The following is a 25912-nucleotide window of genomic DNA, read 5'->3' on the forward strand; positions in this document are numbered from 1 at the left end:
GAGAATGGTACGATACATTCTCGATCATTTCTTCTTTCTTCATGGTTCAGCAAATCAGAGCAAAGACAGTGATGATACAGATTGTCAGACAGTTTTGCAGGTGAAGTTCTCCCTAGTGTTGAAATTTCCAAGTATTACTCGTTAGACATTTTATCTATATTCTCTGGTTTATTTCTCCTACTTGTTAATTACGAACAAGTTATTTAAACATATAAATATCGAAATAAACACAATACAGTCGCAACCATCTACAGATCAACAGTTGAAAGAATTAGCAAACACACAAGTGACACCGTTATTTTTGGACAACTCGTCCAAAGAAAAACCAACTTGGGAAAACCGGCACAACAATTCAGAGGGTTATTTTATTATGCAGTCTATCTGAGTACAACTGGGTGCCAAACCGGCTCACCTGCCAAAGAAAATAATCCGACAATAATACCTCCTATTCAGAAGCAAATATTCAGAAAATCTGCCCCACGAAACCCTCTCTAGCACAACTGAAGCACTGCATCAGCCCTCCTGGCCTCTGCGTCAACTTGAAAACCCCCTACGTCAGCGCTTGAGGCTCTACGCAACGTCTCTAGCACTCTGTGTCAGTCCAAAAGCCTCTGCATGGATGAAGCAGGCCCTCCTGGCCTCTGCGTTGTCTCTACTAGCCTCTGTGTGGCTCCCTCTGGCTTCTGCATCTGCCTCTATACCTATGTGCTGGTCTTCTGACACTATCTTTGCCTCTCTGCTTCGTCTCACTACCCCTTGCTACAACTGATCACAGATTCGATTTCTCTTAGCAAACCCCGCTCTAGAAAATCGAATGACTTATCACTCTGGTGTGTTCTCCAACTGACCCTCAAGACTCCTCTTATACTTTTCTTGTTGGTCCTTCAATGGCCGAGATTACATCTCTAATCAATGGATAAGATTAGATTTGGCTTGATCCATGTCATTTAAAACCTTCTAACCCTGTTTTATATTAATACCCATTAATATTTTATTTTTCCTAAGTTTAAACTTAGGAACTCCATTAAAAATATTAATTATTTTAATATCTCCTAAACCGAGTAGAATCTGCCCAAACCATTTATGGGTCTTGGAGATCTCATGTGCATTAGCCTCTCCACCAATTTTCATGGCTAGAGCACATCTGATGTTACCCCAAATCAACACCTAGTTGAGAGGGAGTGTTAAATTTGGCAACTAGGGCCAAACTTCACATTCGACAGCGCATATGAGGCAACTCATATTTTTCTTGGATTCCTCTCTCCGATAGGTGTATGATTGATCTAAATTTCATCCCATCCTAACATGTACAAGTTAAATTATGAATTTATTTTGATTAAGGACAAATTGTCAAAGTCGGCCAGCAAACTCATGTAGGCTCAGAAGCCCAATGGTCACGTCTATTCATCCTCAACGTTTTCCTATAAATACATGATGCCTCCTCCTCATATGGACATTCACTCACTCACATCTTTTCTCTCCTTCATTGATTGCGTACAAAAATCAGAGGTTGCTCTCCACATGTGTGAAGGAAAGGAAGGGTTTTATGTTCCAACGTTGACCAGATTTGACCGAAAATTGCAAAAGTTGTTTTGACTTGCGTTGACCTATTTTGGTGTGGTTTTAGGTGGAGAATTTATGTTCTAGCAGGCCGCGGTTCTAGGCACAAGAACCGGGGAAATCTAACTCCTGTTTGACCAACATTGACTATACTAGGGCTAGCTACAGCATTGACTTTTGTTAGTTTTCACTAGACTTTTTCGCACTGTTTTGGGCTGATTAGACTACTTGTTGGAGGTCAAAGTTGACTGGGTTTGACCGAGCTAAATTGAGGAAGAAATCTGCCCAGTTGACCAGCATTTGACTTTCTGGTTAGGGCTTTATGTTTCTGTTGTTTGACTAATTAGATTTTCACTGTAATTGGACAAGTGAATATTATACATTGTACTCTCTCTTTGCTGAACTTTTGAAGAATTATAAGAAGAATTGATCAAGGTTTCCCCACATTGGGGTTTGTCCCTAGTTGGTGCCACATCTTGTGTCCTCTTGTCTTGGCTAGTCTTCTACTATTATTGTTTATGTTCTATCTGCGTTTTACTATCATGTTGATGTGATTGCTAAACTAGATATTGATATTGGGCTAATAAAGAAATTGAAGTAAAATTGCTCTAAGCATAGAACATATCATTGTTATCCTAAAATTAAAAAAAGGAGTATCAAGAAAGATCAAAAAATTGACATTTGTACCATCAAGAAGACATTCACAAGGACCAAGTACAAGCAAAGAAGACCTCAAAACCCTAGATTATCAAAAGAAGGGTTTCTCACTTGAAGCATTGTTGGGAAGCTCGCACATCATCATCAAAAAAGATCTCAAGGACCCTACCAAGAAGGACTACACTTTGAAGCATCTCGAAGTCTCTACATTCAAGGGAAGCAAGAAGAGGCATTGTCATCATCATCAAGGAATCAAGGTGATCTCCCTCTCTTTGAAGGATCACTTTTGTAGGAAGACGTCTTTTATTATCAACATCATCATCAAAATCAAGAAGGCATCAAGTTGAAGATATTGTCATCAAGGATATCAAATTTTCTTGCATGGAAGAAGAGGACAAATTTGATCCTCATAGGAAATGAAGTCGTTGAGCATGTTAAGGGATCAATTACTAAGCCTCCAAAGGAAGAAGCTCAAGCTCTAGCAAAAGTATATGAAAGGGGAAGTAAGGGCTCAAAGGATTCTCATTGAATCCATCAAAGATCCCCTCATACCTTATGTATCAAAGCTGGAGACATCAAAAGAAGAATATGACAAGTTAATAGAATTGTTCTTCGTAAGTACTGCAAGAGAAGTGGTATCTTTGAGGAACGAGCTGTACAAAATGAAGATCTCAAAGGAAGATGGAATAGCCCCATATTTTAGGAAGGTATCAAAAATAAGAGACCAACTACAAGAGTTGGGAGAAATAATGTCTGATAAGTAAATGACCACCATAGTGCTCAATGCACTTCCAAAGGAATGGGGCAACTTCACATCTAGCATCTTTGGAAAGAAGGAAGCCACCCCCTTCAGTGAACTTTGGTCATTGTGTAAAATTGAAGAAAACAGGTTGAAAGCAAAGAGCAATGTGGGACCAAGTGAACAAGTTCAAGCATTTGTTGCCATGTCTAAGAGAAAACGAAAGTTTGGGAAATCTAGTTCTCATAAAAAGAAGAAGAATATGTCAAAAGCCCAATGATATGGTTGTCAAAAATATGGGCACTACAAAAGAAATTGTCTGAGTTCAAGAGGACAACAAGAGGAAAGAAAGAAATGAAGCTCATATCACCAAAGAAGTGGAAGAACCTGATGACAAAAAATCCAAAGGGATAGACCTTCACTATTAGGGTTTCTCCAATGCATAGCAAGGAGAAATAGGAGGTGAAAAGATCTCCACATGGCAGTCAAGATGTGAAGTATTATGACGAGATGCATCTTAGTAGAATATGACATCATACTAGAAGCATACCGTTAAAGTAAGAACTCGTGACATCATTAGAGAATCTTGAAAGAATAGCTGAAGTAGAAGTCTATAGAGATGTAGCCCTTATCATATAAAGAAAATAGCTCTTGGTAACCTCATTGAAATCATATATAGCACATATGATTGAAACAAAGTCATCTAGCATGATACAAGGAATTCATCATACATCATCATCATGAGAAAAGAGCATTTGCCAAATGAGGATAGTTAAGATCCTTCATTGGAATCTTCACTAGAAGGTTCACCTCTACTTGGAAGAAGCAAGTGTCTCACTAATCATTCCACCTTGTGCGGGATACATTGTTTAGAAGGATGATGATGGTATGGAGACAAAGGAATGCAGCATGTCGAGATGGTTGAAGTACTCTCAATAAAGAAAACGAAGTTGTTGAAGGAAGCCTAGATAACCAAAAGAAGGAAAGAGGTATGTATATATTTGATAGATTAAGTCATGTCATCATATAGTTTCAGATAGCATGCGTAAATGCTCTACCTCGTGAGCATGATCAAGGATCTCTTCTTTTTGAAAGATGCATGAAGGCATAGTTCACATATTGATAAGATGAAATCAACATAATATGTCCTCATATGGAATAGGAGGTAGTTGACAAAGATGAAAGAATTATGTATGGAAAGTTCCTGGGAAGCAATATGTGAAGGAAGAAAAAAGAGATCGTGAAAGATGCAACTACGGTCACATGAAGTCAACATCCAACAACTATAAGAATTGAGGATGACATCTCCATAGAGAAGAAGACTATGATAAGGCCTATAAAGAAAGGAGACCCTTGGTATATGAAGTCTTGGAGATGTGTTTATGAATGTGCAGGATGTTGCACGCAAGCAACATCTCATGATGAAAGGTCATCATAAAAGGTAATTGTGATTTGATGTTCATTTTTTATTTTGAACAACATCTAGATGGGTCGATACAGGGCTACCAAAAGAGGGTTGAAGATGTCACCTACAACTAACACTCATGTCGTTGGATGAAAGATCCTAAAGGAATCATGACTTAGAAGAGGTAGCAGTATGAAGAAAAGCCAGATGTGGACTAAAAGATCACTTTCCGATGAAGAGAAGAATGACATGATTGATGTAGCTCGTGAAGGAAAGTGAAGGATGGTCGATGCCCTACGATTGATGAAGGTTCCATTGTGAAAAGGATGAACTTCATGACATCAAAAGAAGGAGCCCCATAAGCAACTGATAGTCCCATGTTATCCACCTAGAGCAGAAAGTTGTTGGAAGCAAGTCCCTAGTTAAGAGGGAGCTTGGACAAGTCCCTAGATAATAGGGAGCTTGGGTACATTCCTTCATATGAATGTGTATATCATCCCTACTTAAGGCGGAGAGATAGGCACATCATTCTTGCCTTCACTTTGGAAGAAAGAATGGAGGATTGGGTAAGCATCTAGCATCCGATACTCTTTGAGAATGAGATAGGGCATCCAAGATAAGATTACTTGTAGAGGACCGATATTCTTTGAGGACTGGGAATCCAAGATAAGAATAGTCCTGGAAGGACATACTCTGTGAACACCCAAGTGGGGTATTTGCATTGAGAGACAATGATGATGGTGTCTATAAGTCATTGGTCTCACCAGCGTTATGCTCTGATCTCATGGAGAGATAGAGTTTTTAGTCAAGGCCTTGCTATGTGACAATGCTAGATGATATGATGCTAAACAAATGGGTTACCAATATGACTCTTCTTATGAGAATTTTTCAGATTGAGAATGTCCAAGTACCTTGTATGGATTATAAATACCTCCCTAGTAAGAAGGAGTGTTGAAATATGTAACTAGGTTCGGTCTTCATAATGACATATGTAGTCATGATTTTATATATTTAATGAAAAGAGAAAAATAAATTTATTGTTATTCTTGAGGCATGGGTTTCATGCTCAAGGGAGATTTATGTTTAGGTCAAGCACCCATTGAGTGTTTCTAGGGCTTTTCATTGAGTCTACAAGTCAATTGAGTCATTGTCATGTATGAAAGACCCTTTTGGGCACGTTACATATTGTAAAGAAAATTTATTTGAGTCAAAAGAAACTCAAAAGGCCCTCCAAGACCTCGTCATGGCACAAAGATCAAGTCAGCCTACATGAAGGGACAAGTCAGCCAAACCCTCGAAAGCCTATATATAAGAAGGAACTCGACCTCAATTGGTTATACACTCAAGCAAGTTCGATCTCCTAAGATAGAAGCTGGAAAAAGGATGAAAAAGAAGAAGAAAAGCAAGATCGAAGTTTTGGGCTCTCTCTCTCTCTCTCTTGTATTAGGGTTTCTACTTCTTGATTTTACGTAGCATCAAATGTTCTCTAGCTCCAAAATTTTGTGGAGGGGCTAGAAAACATGAGATCTCCAAGACCCATAAATCGATTGGAGAAATTCCACCCAGATGAGGAGTTATTAAAATAATTAATATTTTTAATGGGTTCCTAAGTCTAACTTAGGAAAATAAAAATATTAATGGGTATTAATAAAGATATGGGTGAGAAGCTTCTAAGAGACGAGGATCAAGTCTGTTTTAATCTTAGCCTTTAATTAGAGACTTAATCTTGGTCGTTGGTTCATCAACAGGAAAAGTATAAGATAAGACTTGAGAGTCATTTGGAGACACACCAGGCAAATACTCAGTAACACAAGGAAAATTGATTCTCAAGGAGAAAGAGTTCGATTTCAAAGGGAAAGTTGCAGGGTGAAGGAAGAGGAGGGTTTTAGCATCAGTCAGATACTTAGGAGGAGGTGACGCAGTGCCTCAAAAAGACAGCACAGAGGGAGAGCTCTGAGAGACAGCGCAAGCAGGGACAAGATCTCACGCAGTTCTCACGTAGATGACGCAAGAATGATGTAGTCCTCACGCAAATGATGCAGGGGTGACGCAGTGAAGGATAAAGGGTCTCTGTGGTGTCAGAATTTCTCCTAGCTAAGGAGGAAAATTATCTCAAGTGTTTTCTTGAAGGTTTTTCTATGTACTGCAGAATTATTCCTTGTAAAGAGATTGTTGCTGAAGAATAATAAATAAACCCTCATCTGCTGCACCGGTTTTCCCGCATTGGGTTTTTCCGAGGACAATTGTCCAAAAATAATTGTGTTGATGTGATTGATTCTTGTGCTTGTATATCACTGTTATTTTTCTCTATGTTATTATGTGATAAATGCAGTAGAATTTATTTTAATGTTTGCTGAAGGGTTTTGTAAACAAATTATTGTGAGAAATAAGTAGGAGAAATAAATCAATTACTGCAGTAGAATTTCGTGTCAGAAATTCTAACATGGTATCAAAGCAGAGATTAGACAACAGGGGTAAAGAATCTGCTATGAGTCAGGAGCATGATGTCGAGGCATCAACTCAGAAGGACCCACACAGATCTCCAAAGGGAGAAGAGAGCATGAGGAACATGGATCATGATTATTCTATGTTAGCTTCCAGGCTGGAAGAAGAAGTTGCTTGCTTAGCGAGTTCTGCCTCCTTTGAGGTTTGGTATATAGAGAGTGGAGCTTCCTGGCACATGACAGAAATACAAGAATGTTTTTCGAATTATCACGAAGAAAGGATGAACTTCCAGATCACCATGGGAAATAAGTCAAAATGTACCCCCGTAGGAAGAGGTATTGTAGTATTTCAAACAGAAGCAGGAGATCGGCTTCGAGCAACCAATGTGCTGCATGTGTCAGGATTGGGGACGAACTTACTCTTTGTATCTCAGCTTCAAAACAAGGGCTATGATTTTTCTTCATTAAATAGAAAGTATATGTCAAACACTCAAGTTGGAAAAAGAAGGCCCAAATTGGAGTCAGAAGTAACAAGCTATATAGATTACAGCTAGAATCTCCAATGGCACTGATAGGCAGCAGTGGGGAAAAAGATTTGAATGAACTATGGCACAGGAGGATGGGACACTTACACCATGGGGCTCTAAGAATTCTCAGGAGAATAGTATTAGGAGTTCCAGAGTTGAGTATCGAACGAGATGATGTATGCAGAGGATGCGCACTAGGCAAGTACGCCAAAGTTGCATTTTCCAGAAGCAACAATAGGGCTAAGAGCGTTATGGGATTGATATACTCAGATATTTGTGGACCCATGTCCACAAGGGCTCTTAGTGTTGTCGAGTACTTCGTCACCTTCATTGATGACCATTTCAGAAAGACTTGGATCTACTTTCTAAAAACCAAGGATGAGGTTTTTAGTCGATTCAAAGAGTTCAAGGCTCTAGTTGAGAATCTGACAGGAAAGAAGATAAAGATATTGCGCTCAAACAATGGTGGAGAATACATCGACAAGGACTTCACTGATTTTTGCGCAAGTTGAGGCATCATAAGGGAGTGGACAACCCCCTATAATCCAAAGAAGAATGGAGTAGCAGAAAGGAAGAACAAGACTATTGTTGAAGCAGCCAGGGCGATGTTGTATGATCAAGATATGCCCAAGTTTCTATGGGCAAAAGCATGCAACACGGCAATGTATGTCCAGAACAAGACTCCTCACAGGGCATTAGGTAAGATTACTCTGAAGAGTGTCTTCACCGATAAGAAGCCTGAGGTGAGTCATTTCAAGATATTTGGGAGTTTGGCATACTTCCATGTACCCGAAGAAAAGAGGAAGAAATTGGATCAGACTGCGGAGAAAGGATATCTTGTGGGATATAGCGAGAATGCTAAGGCATATAGAGTCTATCTTCTGGGGAATAGGAAGATCGTTATTCGACGAGATGTAAAGTTCATGGAGGACAAAGCTTTCAGGAAATCCCAAGAAATGCCTTCCGAAGAGCAATCAAAGGATGATCCGTTGGTCCAGCCACTTCGTCTAGTAGAAACTAGCACCAATATTTCTCCTAAAGGAAAAACTCCAAAGGTATCACAATAGGTGGAGTCTTAGGAAGAGGAGGAGCAGATAGATATACCCACTACCAGTGGTAGAACGAGCCGAGAACTTCGACAAATACTACGAGATGTAGAGAATTTCGTCGGTGCGCCCAAGAAGGAGAAAAAGGAGCATCGACAGCCAGACAGATACCAAGCCTTAGTGGCTTAGGTTGGGGAACCCTCTAGTTTTCAAGAGGCCGTCCAACATCAAGTATGGGTAGATGCTATGGTGGAGGAATACAGTTCCATAATGGTCAATGATGTATGGGAAGTGGTACCTAAGCCTCATGTCAGGTCAGTTGTAGGTTCGAGATGGCTCTACAAAGTCAAATACGATAAAGATGGCAGTGTGGAAAAATACAAAGCCAGGTTTGTGGCTAGGTATGCTTAGAAGGAAGGGATAGACTACGAAACCTTCACCCAAGTAGCCAGATATACTTCTATTAGATTTGTGATATCCCTTGCAGCACAGATGGGGTAAGAGATTCATCAGATGGATGTCAAGACGACATTCTTGAACGGGGTGATAGAAGAAGTATACATTGAACAACCAAAGGTTTTGAGACACATGAGAAGAAATCTCATGTATGTAGGTTGAAGAAAGCCTTGTCTGGGCTTAAACAGGCACCTAGAGCATGGTACGGTCAAATTGATGGCTACTTGCAGAAGATGGGATTTGTCAAGAGTGACGCAAATCCTAATCTCTACTATCTTGTTGTAGAGAATGAGCCTCTAATCTTGGTGTTATATGTGGATGATCTTTTTCTGACAGGCTCATCCAGGCTCATCAAAGATTGCAAAGAGAACCTAGCCACAGAATTTGACATGAAGGATTTGGGACGGATGCATTATTTTCTAGGGTTGGAAGTTTGGTAGCAAAAGGGTGAAATTTTCCTTGGACAAAGGAGATACGCTACGGAGATTTTGAAAAGGTTCAGAATGCAGGACTATAGACCTATGGCTACTCCAATGATCACCAACTGGAAGAAGATTGATGCATCCGAAGATAAAGAAGTCGATCCCACATTGTACAGGTAGCTCATAAGGTCCCTGTTGTATTGGTCAATACTAGGCCAGACATTTGTTACGCTGTCAGCACCCTCAGTTAGTTCATGGTGGAACCAAAGAGGGTGCACTGGGCAGTAGCCAAGCATGTTCTCAGATGTATATGAGGAATAGTCGAGCATGAACTAATGTACACCCAAGGTAATGACATCAGGCTGAGTGGGTTCACTGACGCAGATTGGGTTGGAAGTTCAGTAGATTAGAAAAGTACCACTGGGTACTGTTTCAACATTGGATCAGGAATGACCTCCTGGTGTAGTAGGAAACAGAAATCTGTGGCTCTGAGCTCAGCTAAAGATGAATATATGGCAGTTAGCACAGCTTCGTGCGAAGCCATATGGTTTAGGAAATTGCTTGAAAATCTATTCAGGAGAAAGATGGAAGCGACCAGTATTTTGTGTGATAATCAGAGTTGCATCAAGCTCTCTAAGAATCTAGTCTTTCATGATCGGTCGAAGCACATGATAGCAGGTGTCACTTTGTTAGAGACTGTGTCCAATGAGGGGCAGTACAGTTGAGGTACTCTCCAACAGGGGAACAGGTGGCAGACATCCTCACCAAGGCTCTAGGAAGAACAAAGTTTGTTTATTTCAGGAAGAAGATGGGGATGGTGAAGAATCTATTTCAGTAGCAGAAGCGGATAGTAGGAGTCACAGTGCAGCAATTAGCAGTGGCAGTGCTATTGACAGCATGATGCAACACATTCAGCGGGAGCTGCAATACAGATGTAGCAGTGACAGTGGCAGTGTCATGGGCAGCAGTACAGGTTGCAGCAACGCAATAGGTGAGGGGCAGTAGGCCGAGCATCAACAGCGCAGAGGACCGATGTCGTAGATCAATGTGATGCTTCTATTGAGAAGTATTGCTAGAGCACATTCCTCGCTAAGAAGTAGTGTTGATTTTGGGTAGCATCGGATGTGCTCTAGCTCCGAAATTTTGTGGAGGGGCTAGAACACATGAGATCTCCAAGACCCAGAAATCGTTTGGAGAAATTCCACCCAGATGAGGAGTTATTAAAATAATTAATATTTTTAATGGGTTCCTAAGTCTAAACTTAGGAAAATAAAAATATTAATGGGTATTAATAAAGATATGAGTGAGAAGCTTCTAAGAGACGAGGATCAAGTTTGTTTTAATCTTAGCCGTTGATTAGAGACTTAATCTTGGTCGTTGATTCATCAACAGGAAAAGTATAAGAGAAGACTTGAGAGTCATTTGGAGACACACCGGGCAAATACTCAGTAACCCGAGGGAAATCGATTCTCAAGGAGAAGGAGTTCGATTTCAGAGGGAGAGTTGCAGGGTGGAGGAAAATGAGGGTTTCAACATCAGTCGGAGACTAAGGAGGAGGTGTTGCAGTTCCTCAGAGAGACAGCGCAGAGGGAAAGCTTTGAGAGAGTGCAGGCAAGGACGAGATCTCACGCAGTCCTCACACAGTTGACGCAGGGATGATGCGTCCTCACGCAGATGATGCAGGGGTGACGCAGTGAAGGATAAGGGTCTCTGTGGTGTTAGAATTTCTCCTAGCTTAGGAGGAAAATTATCTCAGGTGTTTTCTTGAAGGTTTCTCTATGTACTACAGAATTATTCCTTGTAAAGAGATTGTCGCTGAAGAATAAAAAATAAACGCTCATCTGCTGCACCGGTTTCCCGCATTGGGCTTTTCCGAGGACAATTGTGCAAAAATAATTGTGTTGATGTGATTGATTATTGTGCTTGTATATCACTGTTATTTTTCTCTGCTATTATTTGATAACTGCAGTAGAATTTATTTTAATGTTTGCTGAAGGGTTTTGTAAACAACTTATTGTGAGAAATAAGTAGGAGAAATAAATCAGTTACTACAGTAGAATTCGTGTCAAAAATTATAACACTATTGTTACTAGGCTAGACGAAATTCTGAAGTTGTTGCAAGGTTGAAGCTGTGAAGTTGCCTCTAAGTTCGAAGTTATGAAGCTGCAAGGTCGAAGTTGTGAAGTTGCTTCTAGGTCAAAGTTGTGAAGCCGCATCAAGGTCAAAGTTGTGAATCTACTAGGTCGAAGTTGCAAAAATTGTTGTTGGGTGTCAAAGTTGCAGAAAGTGTTGGAAGGTTGAAGTTTGTTGCTAGAAGTTGTGCAAATCAAGAAGGAATGTTGACTTAGTCTTGTAGGAGTCTTGGTCAAGGGTCATAGGTCTTGGAATTCGTCAATTGAAGTTCTATAAGAAGAGAAAAATTCTTGCGGGCTTTCCTCTCAAAAGGAGAGGTTTTGGCCCTGGCTAATAGCCTATATCTTGTGTCCTCTTGTCTCATTGTTCTTTACTGTTTGGTAATTGTTTGATGATAAGAACACAATAATAATCAATTTGAAGAAGAAGCTAATCAAAATAAGTAAAAAGATATCACAAACAGTTATCAAAGAAAGAAATTACCTAATCTAGTTGCCCCTAGATTTCTCAACACATTCACATTCATAATTGTCGGTGCATTCAGTTTGGGAAACTCGTATCATATTATGCGGATGATTGACTCATAACAAGACAATATTTTAGTTCCTAGAATCGAAAATCCAAAAGGTTAAGGGCTTAAACCATTATTTTCCCCGACCATGTAGGTATATAGTCTTCGATTTGGCGTTGAATAGCATCAATTAAAGGCATTATAAACATGTTTCAAATCTCAAATATTGTTCTAAACTAATTTGTTTATTGAATGAATATTATTAATATTTTTAATATTATTATATTAAAAGTTAATTTAAAAGTTTAAAAAATATAAGAATTTTAAATTATAAAATTAAAAAAATATTTTTTATTTTTATATTTTTTAATTTTTTATTATATAATATTGTCGCTCCCAATCAGTCGTTTCCTGTAAATTTTGGGGAAACTTTAAGCCATTCCGGACACCCATACCCAAGTTCCCAACATTCCCCTATTCTGAAAACTCGTGCAACATAGATATTAACACATTGATTTGCATATATTGAGTGATTTTTCTGTGCAACCTGTCCTGAAAAAAAAAAATTCTGTGCAACCTGCAAGATGCAATACATTAGAGAAGATTATCTTGTGACATTTATAAAAACCACTGCTTATGAAGGAAACTAAAAGGAGGAAGAGGAGAGCATTAAAGTGAAATTAAATCCCATCATAGGGACACCCCACTTTAGTAAGATAGCTTGCAATTATGGGCATCATGTAGATAACAACCACAAGGCATGACACTGAAACCATCATCAACGTAAGTATAAGGAGGAGGATGCCAACCCATCCACCTGGGGATTTGCACCACAAAGCCTAATTCCAGATTGGCACCACAAGTCAAAGTAATAATATCCAAAATTAACAAGTACACCCTAAAATTCAAAAATAGAGCTTTACCAAGAACTAGTTACTAAACAAAAGTAATAAAGCACGTCACAATCAGAAAATTACAATTCATTAATTATAGGGTATGAAGGTTTAAACTTTATATTTATACCTGTACAAGAAAACTTGGAAGAGTTACATATTTGTGATACTTGAGCAACATTGATGCTTTGTACTGTCACATGACAAATATATATATACATACATATTTTAGCAAATTCATTTATAAGGAACATAAAAAAAAAAAAAACTAATGAAAAAAATGACAAAGGAATTTATACGCACATAATACAGATATAAATAAAAAGAACAAGCAACTAACAGCAAAAGAGTATCAAATTGTAATAATATAACACTCTTGTTTGTTCTACAACTTCTCCTTTTATTGCATGAATCACTGTCTCTGTAGAAAAAATTGAAATTGAAATAGAAATTTTTACTAATGTCTACAAAAAGCCAAAATAGGTTTACAACCAGCAATTATGGCCAAACCAAAACAAATGGGTACAAAAAAAAAAATCTCTAAATTAAGATGAAATGAAATGAAAAACGAGTACATAAGGCAGGACACAAAATTACAAACTTCATAAGCATAGGTATACAAGTAGGTTATTGCAAGAAGATAGACACTATAAAATGAAGGAGAGCCAGTAAAGAAACATAACCTGGACAATTATGCAACTGCCACAGTCAGAGAGGGGGCTATCCCTACCCTTCATCTGAAACAATAGCACAAATGTCAACAGCAAGTGTCTTCTGGTTAATGTCCTCTAGATTTTCCTTAGACATGGTAACTATTAGAATTGTACCTGTAGGCTGTTGCTCAGCTAGATGCAGCAGAGAAGACAGTAGAGGTGGCACCTTCAACCTTTCCTTAAAGAAGTGATGAACAGGTTGAACAAGGGCACAGGTGACAGTGATATAGACTGCACTTTGGTAGAGGGCACATGCATGGCCCACATTAAATTAATTCCAGTTTAGATATCATTCCAGATTTAGGAGTACCAGTATTAGACAGTTTTTCTATTTAGAGTTTACTTTTGTCAGTCTTGCATACATGATCAATTTAGTTGGAGGGCATGTTGCAACACAGATTAGTGGTCTTGCAAAGGTTTAGCAAGACGGTATAATGGCACCACACAGGACAAGTGTCCATTGTCACCTCAGCACAAGTCCCCACTCTTTAAACCAACTCTTAAATTGCCATGGGAGGCTTCCCTACACAAACTAAACACTCCCGGAGCAGGAGCTGAAGTGGGAGTGACATATTCAAAAAGCTCCCGGATCGGGAGCGAATTTTTATATATTTTGATGCATATATGTCAACAAAAGCATGTAGAATGATGAATTAGATATCAAAAAAAAAACATGGATTAAACCATATAACACCAATCATCTAGAAGTTATAATCTTCATCAACCACATCCACAAGTTACAAGTTCTCATTTATATAGCATGTAAGGGTGCACATAACCAAAATAGCATTGAGCACAAACCATCTCTGAACCGAAAATACATCAACAAATAGGCTCTGGTAGCATCCAAAAAAATCATGCTACAACAAATAGCTATAGATCATCAAAATCATTGCCTATCTTGGGATCTTTGTTTTAAATTAAAGACCAAAATGATACAAGTTTATGCACTAATTCTTGTTGCCTTACTAATATAATTATTCTGACATATGACTGATGAGAGGAATGTTAGCATGTGAGTCCCTAGACAATCACAGAGTCCTACATCGCCTCTTTGTAAGTTGCCATTCTTATCCTTCATGAGGTGTTATCCTTATCTATTGAAAAGTTCTCAATCTATTGGTTCTCTTAAGTTCACAAGGTGGTTACATCTATGTACTATATATTGAAAATGTAGAGATGGTTAAAGCCTTTCATTCCAATCTTCTTGTATCATGTCATTGTATTGTGTTTGCTTGCCCTATTGTTTAATAGGATAAATGTTTGTGCTTATAGCGGATTTAGCTGATCAGGTGACATCTACATCGTCTCTTTTCCATTCAGATATGGACAGTCTAGAGTCTGATGCTATGGCAAACATGCAACTTTTTTCGCATATGTAGGGTGGGCAGGTTTACATCAGACCTAAGCCGAACATGCTACTTTGATGTCCTCACATGTTAATGCCTGTAATATAAAACACATTTTGAAAAAGGAAAAACTATTTTCCAATGAAATTCCATATTAAACATTCTTCTAGAGGGCAATCGTCTAGATGCCTCACCTCTCACAAAAGTGAACTCTTCTGGTCAAAAAGTAAGACTGAAAGCTTCCAAATAATGGACAGCATCAAAGAGCATACAGAAGAAACATGTGTTCGTCCATCTATAATGCACACTCTGGCATCAAGCATGGGCAAGCCCACACTAAGCATGAGATGCACTGATTTTCAGCCATATGTTTTATTTGCAAGCAGCTAGCATGCACTTCTATTTCTGTCACTCTGAACAGATATTAAGCCATGTATTTTATTTTTAATCAGGTAAGGCAGACTTATCTATGTGTCAAGGGTGTGACTCCTATACCTAAAACCAAATACAGTCGTAGTGTTTTCTTAACACAAGTTTTAAGTTTTAACATCAAATAATCACTTGAATGGAGTTCAATCACCTTGTCAAAAGCAAGACGTGCTTCTCTTGATCCTGTGCCAACAAATGGAATGCCTGCTTTTTCCATGAGTTCCTGATAAATGTGAAGCAACAAATCAGCGTTCTTTTAAAATGATAACTTAACCACCTCAGAAATTCATATATTTCCTCTACAAGCAACAAAACCAAAGCCCATTCAACTCTAAAAATAGTTTCATGACAAAACAAATGAAAACCAAACCAGTGAAATTGCTGCTAGTTTTATATGCAGAGCACGTAGTTTACTTTAACAATTTAAAGTTACCTGGATGCTGCCATCTTCACCGAACTTGCCATGAATCAATGGAAAGACAATATCTGTGGAGACAGCAAGGTGTTCCATGAACTCAGAGAGTGACTTAAAACCCTGAGCTAGACTGCATAATACAAAAGGAATCAATCAAGATAAATGAGAAGTAAAGAAAGCATGGGGGAAATCATTGAAGTACTTTCTGATTACTTTATTTAAAATATGCTTAAAAATTGAGAAGCCTTGAATTGAACCATGGAGTAACTGCACTAGAAAATGTACCAACTAATAACATATTGTTCACACATGTAATGGAATGAGAGTTTTATTAAGCATTTACATCCTCAATAGCGATGTGAAATTTTCATTTTGAAGCTGAAATATTGCAAAGATTTGGAGAATGAGGAAATAATATGTTGAATTTTCATATATGATCCCAATTTCCAGAATATATTATTGAGAATTGACCTCATTAGGAATAGATGATGGTGGTAGTGGGAAATATTGCAAAAGTTTGGAGCCTGAGGTAATATTATATTGATTTTTCATTTCTGATCCCAATTTCCAAAATATATTATTGAAAATTGATCTACAATAGAAACGGATAATGGTGGAGTTAGCACTTGAAATGGAGTTCTCCCAAATTCCATATTGAGCATTCAGTCAGATCAGATGGTTCGTGGGTACATTATGGGATGGACTGGTTGGTCAGCCCATCATTCGGCATGGACAGAATGTAAGTGGTATGCAGACTTGGCACATGGTCACAAGAATTTTGTTGCTAAAGGGTTGAGGATTGGATGGGTTTTGGGCAGGTGGTTCACAAACAGGTACATCCAGATGACATATCACTCTTCTATCAGATGGCCAGGTTTCCTCAGCACATTTAGTGCTATTTATGCAGGTTGATTCAGATCTATTTTAGCAGATGACCCTATGCAAGAGTGACATGCAGATGTTGGGTTATGCATGAGAGATGTGTTGATTTTTTGTAGCATTGGGAGGTATTCCCCATGCCAAAATGGCCTTCTAAGTCGTCCTAAGAAAATATTAAATATGAAAAAATAAAATTATTATTTCTGGCCTTCATCTAGGCCCCAAAGGACAAGTCGGACCCATCTTGTGAATAGGTGTGACCCTTAGTCAAAACCCATCGAGTTTGACCACTATAAATATCAACTCGATCTCCTCATTTGGAACAATGCATAACACACAACATCTCTCTATTTCTGATCCACACGTGCAAAGTCAACAGAAGAAGAAGACAGAAGTTTGACCAATATCTGAAACTGCCATTGGCCAGCATCAAAATCTATTCTGCTCTGTTTGACCAAGGAGGCTGCTGTTTGACTGAATCTTGGACTGGTTTTGACTGACTACAACATAGAAAATTAATGATCTGCACCCTTACCCCAGTTTACAAGTTTGCATGTGTTTTGTCATGTTGATATAAATTTCAGACTGCATTAATTGTAAACATTCAAAGAGTACTTCTACTAAATACTACAAAATTTAGACAAGCATTCAAGCATGTGAGACTGGTTTTTGGTCAAGGTGACCCCGGAAAAACCCCATAGCCTCTTGGGGAAAACCTGTCTTCAACGGAGGATTTTATTGCTTGAGAAAATTACAAAACAAGTACAAAAAATCACTGTACTTATCTCCCTTTTTCTCCTGTAGTATTTATTGCAAATTCTGGAAATTTGTGCCCACTGAACAATTCAAATTTTCAGCAAATTTGGTGCCCAGAATTTCTGCATTCTTCTACAGCTCAGCTCCTTGGAATTTGTGCCCAAACTCAGCCTTGAAATATGTGCTAAACCCAGCCTTGATTTCTGTGCCTGAAGGTGACTTTTCTGCCTCAAAAACTGTGCCAGACAGCAGCCAAAACCCTCCTCAAATTTCGCGTTGTCCTCAGCCTGCTGTCCTGAAATTCGTGCCTCGAATTTCAGGCCTGACAGCAGCCAAATCTTCCTCGAATTTTGTGCCCAGAAATCCTCAAAATTTGAGCTGCTGTTTCCTCGAAATTTGTGCAGCATGCTCCTCGAAATTCATGCCTCTCGTATGAAAATTTGGAGACCCAAATCCCTACTGCAGCAAACTGATATTACTTCTCCTACTTGTTAATTCATGCAAGTTATTTACTGTGTTATACTGTAAATATCAAAGTAAATACAACTGCAGCCTTCACTAATTAAATTATATGCGGAAACAAGAATTGAGCAAGAAGAAATAACCACACACACAATTGACACCGTTGTCATTGGACAAATGTCCCTAGGAAAACCCAATGCGGAAAAACCGGTGCAGCAGCTGAGGGTTTGTATTATTATGCAGTAGTTTCTAAATACAATCTTTGGATGCCTTACCGGTTATTCGATACAGAGAATCTGACTGGCAAAGAAATTAGTGAGAAATACCTCACACTATCACTGGCGAACTGACACTGATCCAGGCCCTGGATGGCTAGCCCCACGCTGGCTTTGCGTCAGCCTACGTAAATCTGCGTCAACCTCTCTGGGGTTTGTGTCACCTCTTCCACGGATCTTCTATTGTCTGGAACTTCGTTCCTCTGGCCCTCCGGTCTCACACCTCGGCTTCTGGCTCTGGAACTCAACTTCCCAGTTGAATCTCAGACTCCCTCTAAAGCTTTGTGTTGCCTCTTCTGGATCTCTCTCTACCTTCTCTACAATGTATCCCCGGATCAGGAAACTCTCCAACCGAAAAACTATCCCTACCCCTCACTGCAAGAAATCCCCTCGATGACTTCTCCGTCAACTACAGCGCGGCCCTCTTGAGAAATTGTTCTCTTGATCTCACTCGATGTGTCTTCCAAATGCCCATTGAAGTCCTTCTTATAATCTTCTTGTTGAGTAATCAACAACCTAGATTAAATTCTAATCAATGGCTCAAATCATTTTGACTCGATCTGCGTCTTATTCTAGAAGATTCACACCCAGTTTTATTTAATTATTTTAATTTCCTAAGTTTATACTTAGGCATCCATTAAAAATAATTAATTATTTTAATAAAACTGTCTCCAGGTGGAATTTCCCAAAACAATTACTGGGTATTCTGGAATACATGTGTCCTAGCCTCCCTGCAAATTTTGAGGCTTAGACTACATCCAATGCTACCAAAAATCAACACTCCCTCTTAGCGAGGAATGTGCTCTAGTAATGCACCCTGCTGAAGCATCACCTTGACTCTGTAACATCTCCCTCTGCATTGTCGATGTCTGACATCACTGCCCAGCAACTACTGTGCAAATGTTGCATTTGCGCTGTTGTTGACTCTAAATGTTGTTGTCAACTGTGTTTGCACTGCAACTTTGTTGTTGTTGCAACAGAAAAGCATCCAGAACACTGAACCAAAGGTGTTCAGCGTGATGCATCTGTTGCTGGAGTTCTAAATACTACTAGTCTCTACGCTGACCCTCTGAAGTCTTTGCGTTGCAGCTGACTTTGCACTGTGTGAAAATTCGTAAGCTTGAATCCCTACTGCAGCAAACTAATGTTACTTCTCCTACTTGATTAAATCATACAAGTTATTTACTGTCTTCTACGGTAAATTTCAAAGTAAATACATCTGCAGGTTTCACTTAATTTATATATATGCAGAAACAAAATACTGAGCAAGAAAGAAAAATAGAACACATAGGACACAGTTATTTTTGGACAAATAGTCCCCATAAAAACCCAATGCGGGAAAACTGGTTCAGCAGCTCTGAGGGTTTTATTATTATGCAGTAGAAAAATCTGAATCCATCACTGAATAGCTCACAGGGTTATTCAATTACAGAGAGAAATACTGGCAAAAGCTTTGTGAGCCTACCTCACACAATCACTGAGAAAAGTCTCGGTTGTTCCGACTACTAGATGAAATGCCCCTGGCAAGCACTGTGCTGCCTCTACGTTGTCCCAGAGTCACTGCTCTCAGCCTCTCGGTCTCACACCCCAGCTTTCAGCTGCTGAAACTGACCCTTTGCTCTGATTTTCGACTTTCTCTCTTTGCCTCTGTGTGGCCCTTTTGGCCCTGCGTCAAGGCCTCTAGATCACTTACTGCCTCTCTCTGCTGATGTATCTCTAGCTGAGAATCTCTCTCTTCGAACGTTGTTATCCCTTCCCTTCAACTGCACAAGATTCCTTCAATCGATTTTTCCTCCTGAGAACTTCTCACTTCAGAAAATCCATTTCTCTCTATCTCTCTGTGTGTTTTCCAAATGACCCTCAAGCCCCTTCTTATATCTTCCTGTTGGACAACCAACGGCCTAGATTAAAACATAATCAAAGGCTCAGATCGTTTTGACTTGATCCATGGCTTTTTCTAGAAGTTTCACCCCTGATTAGATTAATACCCATTAATATTTTAATTTTCCTAAGTTTAGACTTAGGAACCCCATTAAAAATATTAATTATTTTAATAAAATCACTTCTGGGTGGAATTTCCCAAAACGCTTTCTGGGTTCTTTGGAATACCTGTGCCCAAGCCTCCCTGCAAAATTTGAGGCTTAGATCACATCCGATGCTACCCCAAATCAACACTCCCTCTTAGCGAGGAATGTGCTCTAGCAATACACTACCTCTCTGCATACTACTCTAACTCTGAAGCATCGCCCCTACATTGTTGATGCCTGACATGATGTCCATCAACTACTACGTTGTTGCTACCACTGTAGTGCTGCCTTTGACACTGCCAAAGCTACATTTGTAATGCAGCTCCCTCTCAAACTTTGCATCTGCTATGCTGCTAGCACTGCCACTGCTAACACTACAATTGTACTGCAACTCAATTGCTGAGAGAAGCAACTGAAAACACCCAAAACTAGATAAGTATCCAGTGGATACTCCTTGGTGCTAAAATCCTGACTGTTGCTAGCTAAGTCACTAGGTTCGTGTTCGAGTTCGAGTTCGGCGACCATGAAATTCGAATAAAGTTCGGCAACTAAAATTTTGTTGATAAAGTTCGACATATAGAAATTCGAAAAAAAAATGTATATATATATATATATAAAATCAATTTAAAGTCAAATTCGAATAAATTTTTGGCTTAGCAAGAGAACAGAGGCTAAATTTTCAAAAAATGAAACGCAATTTATTACTCTTTCAACAGTGAAAACTTGAAAATCTATTCCTATTATCTATTAGATTATGTATTGAAAAAAATATTTCAAACTATTAAATTTTTAATCCTTCATAGTTTTAAAATATATACACCACACTTATAACTTAAATGATAAATTTAAACATTTATTTATGAAAAAAACTTAAATGATAAATTTAAACATTTATTTATGAAAAAATGTATTAATAGATTTAAATGAAAAATGTCAAAAACGTGTTCAAACTAAAACGAATATCTATGGATGTCGTCACTCTACCAACTTCGTCTTCATCTGATCTGACAGTTTTCATTATTTAATGAGAGTTTCTTTCCTAACCTCTTATGTCATATTAACCTTAGACACGAGGACATCAGAATTGTTATGCGGAAGCACAGAGTTATTTAGGATTTTATGTTAAAAGCCTAGCTAGCAACAGCTATATAAAGAATCAAAACAGCGTGGTAGGGTAAGGATGAATCTGCAGACTCATCATCAACTAAAATATGAAAAATTGCACGCAAGCGTTTACTTGGATAACGGCCAACAGATTTATGGAGAATAGACAATTACGTAACTACAATGAAATATTTTTATTTTTACATCAAAATAGAAACATAGATGCAACTGTGTTGAAATCATTCGGATTCAGACCGACTATGCTTAAAATCATTCTGATTCTCAAAGCAATACGACAAGACTCTACATGTTTGAAAACACGACCAAATATAAAAAAAGAGCATGGTTAGAGAAGGAGAAGCCTGTTGACTGGTAGGTCTTAATTTGCACAGAAACCCTAATTTATTTCACCTTTTATTACTTATCGTACACGACTGCAATTAGTTATCGTGTTACAAGATTTTAACTATGTGCTACGGGCAGACTGTTTGTGAAACCCGCAAGGCTGCAATTAGTTGTATAGCTACAAGTTTTTAACTATGTGCCACCTGCAGAGTACTATATAAGGCATTCCATTTACAATTGTGTACATGCAACTGAAGAAACATAGATCTGCATACTGTCAAGAAAGAAATTATTAGTGTTAGAGTTGGCCATAAAATCTGAAAATGGATCCTCAAGGAGCTCCTGGGGGACCAGGAGGCAGGAGTGGTCCCGGTCCTCGTTTAAGTTTTAACCCGGCGAACAATGAAACCCGCGGGCTGCAGGCAATTTGCTAAAATGCGCGAAAAAAACGAACTTTTTCGAACCCGAAACGAATTTCATCGAACCCTAAACGAATTTGTTCGGCAATAAATTCGAATTTGTGATGAAATTCGAGTTCGCCATTAAATTCGGCGAACTCGAACGAATAAATTCGTTTTCGATTAAAATTCGCCGAATTTCAAACTTGTTCGTTGAAATTCGCCGAATCTGGTGACTAAGGTTGCTAGTCCTACTCTGCCTCTGAAGCAATTGCACTGTTGAAGCTCTGCATTGTGCCTCATCGCACTGTTGCCTCTCTGCTCTGCGCTGCTTAGTCTCTGGCTCTCCTAGCCACTGCATCTATCGAATAAACACTCCATGCCACCAACTGAAACTCCACCATCCTGCTACTCTTGATCATGGGTTCCCGTAGCATTGTGATGATCTAAGAGGTGGGCTCCTCAAGGATCCTGTCCATTTGTAGTCCTCCCGACTACAGCTCTATATCATCCCACCTCCCTCCTGGAGGTATCTCGGTTGTCATGGCGAACTCCTCGTCAATCTTCGCGGCTGCAACCTTGGGATCATGCTTCTCATCCTTGTCCTTTTTCTTCAAAGGACACTGGGATGCATAGTGGCCCATCTCGCCACATCTGAAGCACTTCACCTTGGAGACATCCTTCTTTTGTCTCTGTTGCCCCGGCTGTCCCTTCGATGCAAGGGTTGCGTTATCCTCTTCCTCCACTTTGGGCTTCGACCCACTGTTGTTGCTGCTCCCGTCAAGTTTTACCTTGAGCAGGTCTCTCCTCAGCTCTTCTTGTTTCAGAGCTGCCCACATCTCATCCCAATTTGGCAATGCTGCCCTGCCCAGGATACTCTAGACAAAGATCTGCCAATCATCTGAGACGGAGTTTAGAGCCAATCTCACTAACTTCGAGTCTTGAGGAGTATGTCCCGCAACTGACAGCTCATCACAGGTCTCCTTCAGTTTCGTAAGGAATGGATCCACTCGCTCCCCCTTCTACATCTAAGTAGATCTCAACTTCTGCTCTAAGTACATCTTCTGTTGCTCGGAAGTTCCCTGATACGATGTGGCCAAGGCATCCCACATTTCCTTAGCGGTCCCTTTTCTTGCAATGTGGCACATCACGTGATCCTTGACCCCATCTAGGATCATCCTCTTCGCCTTAGCCATCTCAACCTTGTACTTTTTCAGCGGATCTGCATCCGTAGGTTCAGCCACCACATTATCAACGTACATCTTGAGGGCATGCTTATCTAGCAGGAAGGTCATCCTAGCCTTCAGATGGCATATAGTTGGAAGCCTCGTCCAACCTGTCATGATCCCTCAAGCCACTGGTTGCCATCTCCTTCGAAAATTGTCGAACTTCTTCCTCTTTTTCCCTACTGCGTAGTTCCTAGGCTGACTTATGCACTCCCTGATGGAGCTGGTAAGTCGTTGCTCCTCTGCTACTCAGCAACTGAGAAATGTTGATTTCCTTGGCAAGAAATCACTGAGGAAGTATTCCCTCATTATGCTCTGCTACTTCTTTCTTCTGACGTCTTTTCAGCTCGGCAAAGTTGTCTACTGAAAAATCTGCATCCACCGACTGCTCCTCACATTGATGCTCAGCGTTGCTCCCTCTGCCACTGCAAAAATACGAACTGGAAGCTCTTTTCTCTCCGTCAACTCACTCAGAGAGAGAACTACCTCGAATTTTCGATCCTCCGGCTAGAACTGCGAAACCCTCTGGGATTTCGACTCGCTGCCTCCAACAGCTTTTCGATTTCCCCTTCTGCTCAGTGTTGGGGTTCCTTGTTCTGCTCCTCTTGTTTCTCCTGCACTAGCTCCGATACCATGTGAAAAATCCTAAGTTGGAATCCCTACTGCAGCAAACTGATGTTACTTCTCCAACTAGATTAAATCATACAAGTTATTTACTGTCTTCTACGGTAAATTTCAAAGTAAATACATTTGTAGCCTTCACTTAATTTATATATATGCAGAAACAAAATACTGAGCAAGAAAGAAAAATAAAACACGTAGGACAATTATTTTTGGACAAATAGTCCCCGAAAAAACCCAATGCGGGAAAATCGGTGCAGTGGCTCTGAGGGTTTTGTTATTATGCAGTAGCAAAATCTGAATACATGACTACATATCTCACAAGGGTTATTCAGTCACCCAGCTGGGAATTCGATCAGAAGCCCAGAGTCACTGCTCTCAGCCTCCTGGTCTCACACCCCAGCTTCCGGCTGCTGAAACTGACCCTCTACTATAATTTTTGACTCTCTCTGCCTCTACGTCACTTTTGCATGGCCCTTCTGGCCTAGCGTCAGCCTCTGTGTCAAGGCCCTAGATCACTTACTACCTCTCTCTGCTGATGTATCTCCGGCTAAGCATCTCTCTCTCCAGAAGCTGCTATCCCTGCCCCTCAACTGCAAGAGATTCCTTCAATCGATTTTTCCTCCTGAGAACTTCACTTCAGAAAATCCATTTCTCTCTATCTCTCTGTGTGCTTTCCAAATGACCCTCAAGCCCTTCTTATATCTTCCTGTTGAACAACCAATGGCCTAGATTAAAACATAATCAAAGGCTCAGATCATTTTGACTTGATCCATGGCCTTTTCTACAAGTTTCACCCCTGATTAGATTAATACCCATTAATATTTTAATTTTCCTAAGTTTAGACTTAGGAACCCCATTAAAATATTAATTCTTTTAATAAAATCACTTCTGGGTGGAATTTCCCAAAACACTTTTTGGGTTTTTTGGAATACATGTGCCAAAACCTCCTTGTAAAATTTGAGGCTTAGAGCACATCCGATGCTACCCCAAATAACAAACTGATGTCAACTCTGCTCTGCGTTGCTCAGTCTCTGGCGCTCCTAGCCACTACAACTGTCACTCTGGCATTCCTTTGCACCAACTAACATTGGTCCATCCTGCTACTTCTAAAATGGGCTCCCGTAGCAAGGTATTGATCCATGAAGTGGACTCCTCAATGGACCCTACCCATCTGCAATTCTTTCGAACTACAGTACTAGATCACCCCACCTCTCCCCTTGAGGTATCTTGGTAATCATGGCAAACTCCTCCTCCTCAATCCTTGCGGATCATGTTTCTCGTCATTGTCCTTCTTGAGAGGACACTGCGTAGCGTAGTGACCAAATTCACCACACCGGAAACATTTGATCTTAAAAACATCCTTCTTCCTCCACTACCCCTTTGTTGCAAGGGTTGCATTCTCTGTTGAATTTTGGTAGCATCAGATGTGCTCTAAGCCTCAAAATTTGCAGGGAGGCTTGGACACATGTATTCCACAATACCGAGAAATCGTTTTGAGAAATTCCACTCAGAAACAATTTTATTAAAATAATTAATTATTTTTAATGGAGGCCTAAGTCTAAACTTAGGAAATTAAAATAATTAAAGTGTATTAATCGAACTGTGGGTGAAACTTCTAGAAGAAGATGAGGATCAAGTCAAAATGATCTGAGCCATTGATTAGGATCTAATCTGGGTGGTTGGTTCTCAACAGAAGGATTATAAGAGGAGGCTTGATGGGCATTTGGAAAACACATTGAGTAGATATCAGAAGATCAAATTTCTAAAGCATGGCAATTGTCGGAAGAGGAATCCAAAGTGATCCTTTGCAGTGAGGGGCAGAGTTAGTATCTAGTGGGGAGTTTTCCTGGGCCGAAGAGTACAAGGCAAAGAGGGGAGAACGACATCCAGAGAGGGAAAAACGACATCCAGAGAGGGAAAAACGACGTCCAGAGAGGCTAGCGTTGGGCCACGCAAATCTGACGCAGTGGTAGCGTAGAGCCTGAAGGGAAATCGAATTCCTACTTAGGAAATTGAGTTTCAGAAGCCGAGAGTCGGGCTATGAGACTGTGAGGCTGAGAGGTGAAGTTTCCGGCCAGCAGAGGGTCAGAAGGAAGAGCAGCGTAGTCCCCAGCAGA

General features: G+C 39.7%; 1 protein-coding gene across 7 annotated transcripts in view; it reads right to left on the reverse strand.

Moving 5' to 3' along the window:
• Nucleotides 1-25912, reverse strand: part of LOC149159517 (uncharacterized) — a 350379-nt gene that overhangs the window by 265880 nt on the left and 58587 nt on the right. For 5 of the 7 annotated variants that reach the window (XM_089436495.1, XM_089436497.1, XM_089436496.1 and 2 more), the window contains exons 4-6: nt 15718-15829; nt 15436-15507; nt 12924-12986 (exon numbers count right to left, since the gene is read on the reverse strand). In XM_089436495.1, coding sequence (XP_089292621.1) covers nt 12924-12986; nt 15436-15507; nt 15718-15829 — 247 coding nt within the window. The remainder of the gene's footprint in view (nt 1-12923; nt 12987-15435; nt 15508-15717; nt 15830-25912) is intronic. The other 2 variants (XM_089436501.1, XM_089436499.1) reach the window with 2 other exon arrangements.

The sequence above is a fragment of the Pinus tabuliformis genome, chromosome 5_2 (assembly GCF_031772625.1).
Source record: "Pinus tabuliformis cultivar Carrire ecotype Pingquan chromosome 5_2, CPIR1, whole genome shotgun sequence".
NCBI classification, from domain to species: domain Eukaryota; kingdom Viridiplantae; phylum Streptophyta; class Pinopsida; order Pinales; family Pinaceae; genus Pinus; species Pinus tabuliformis.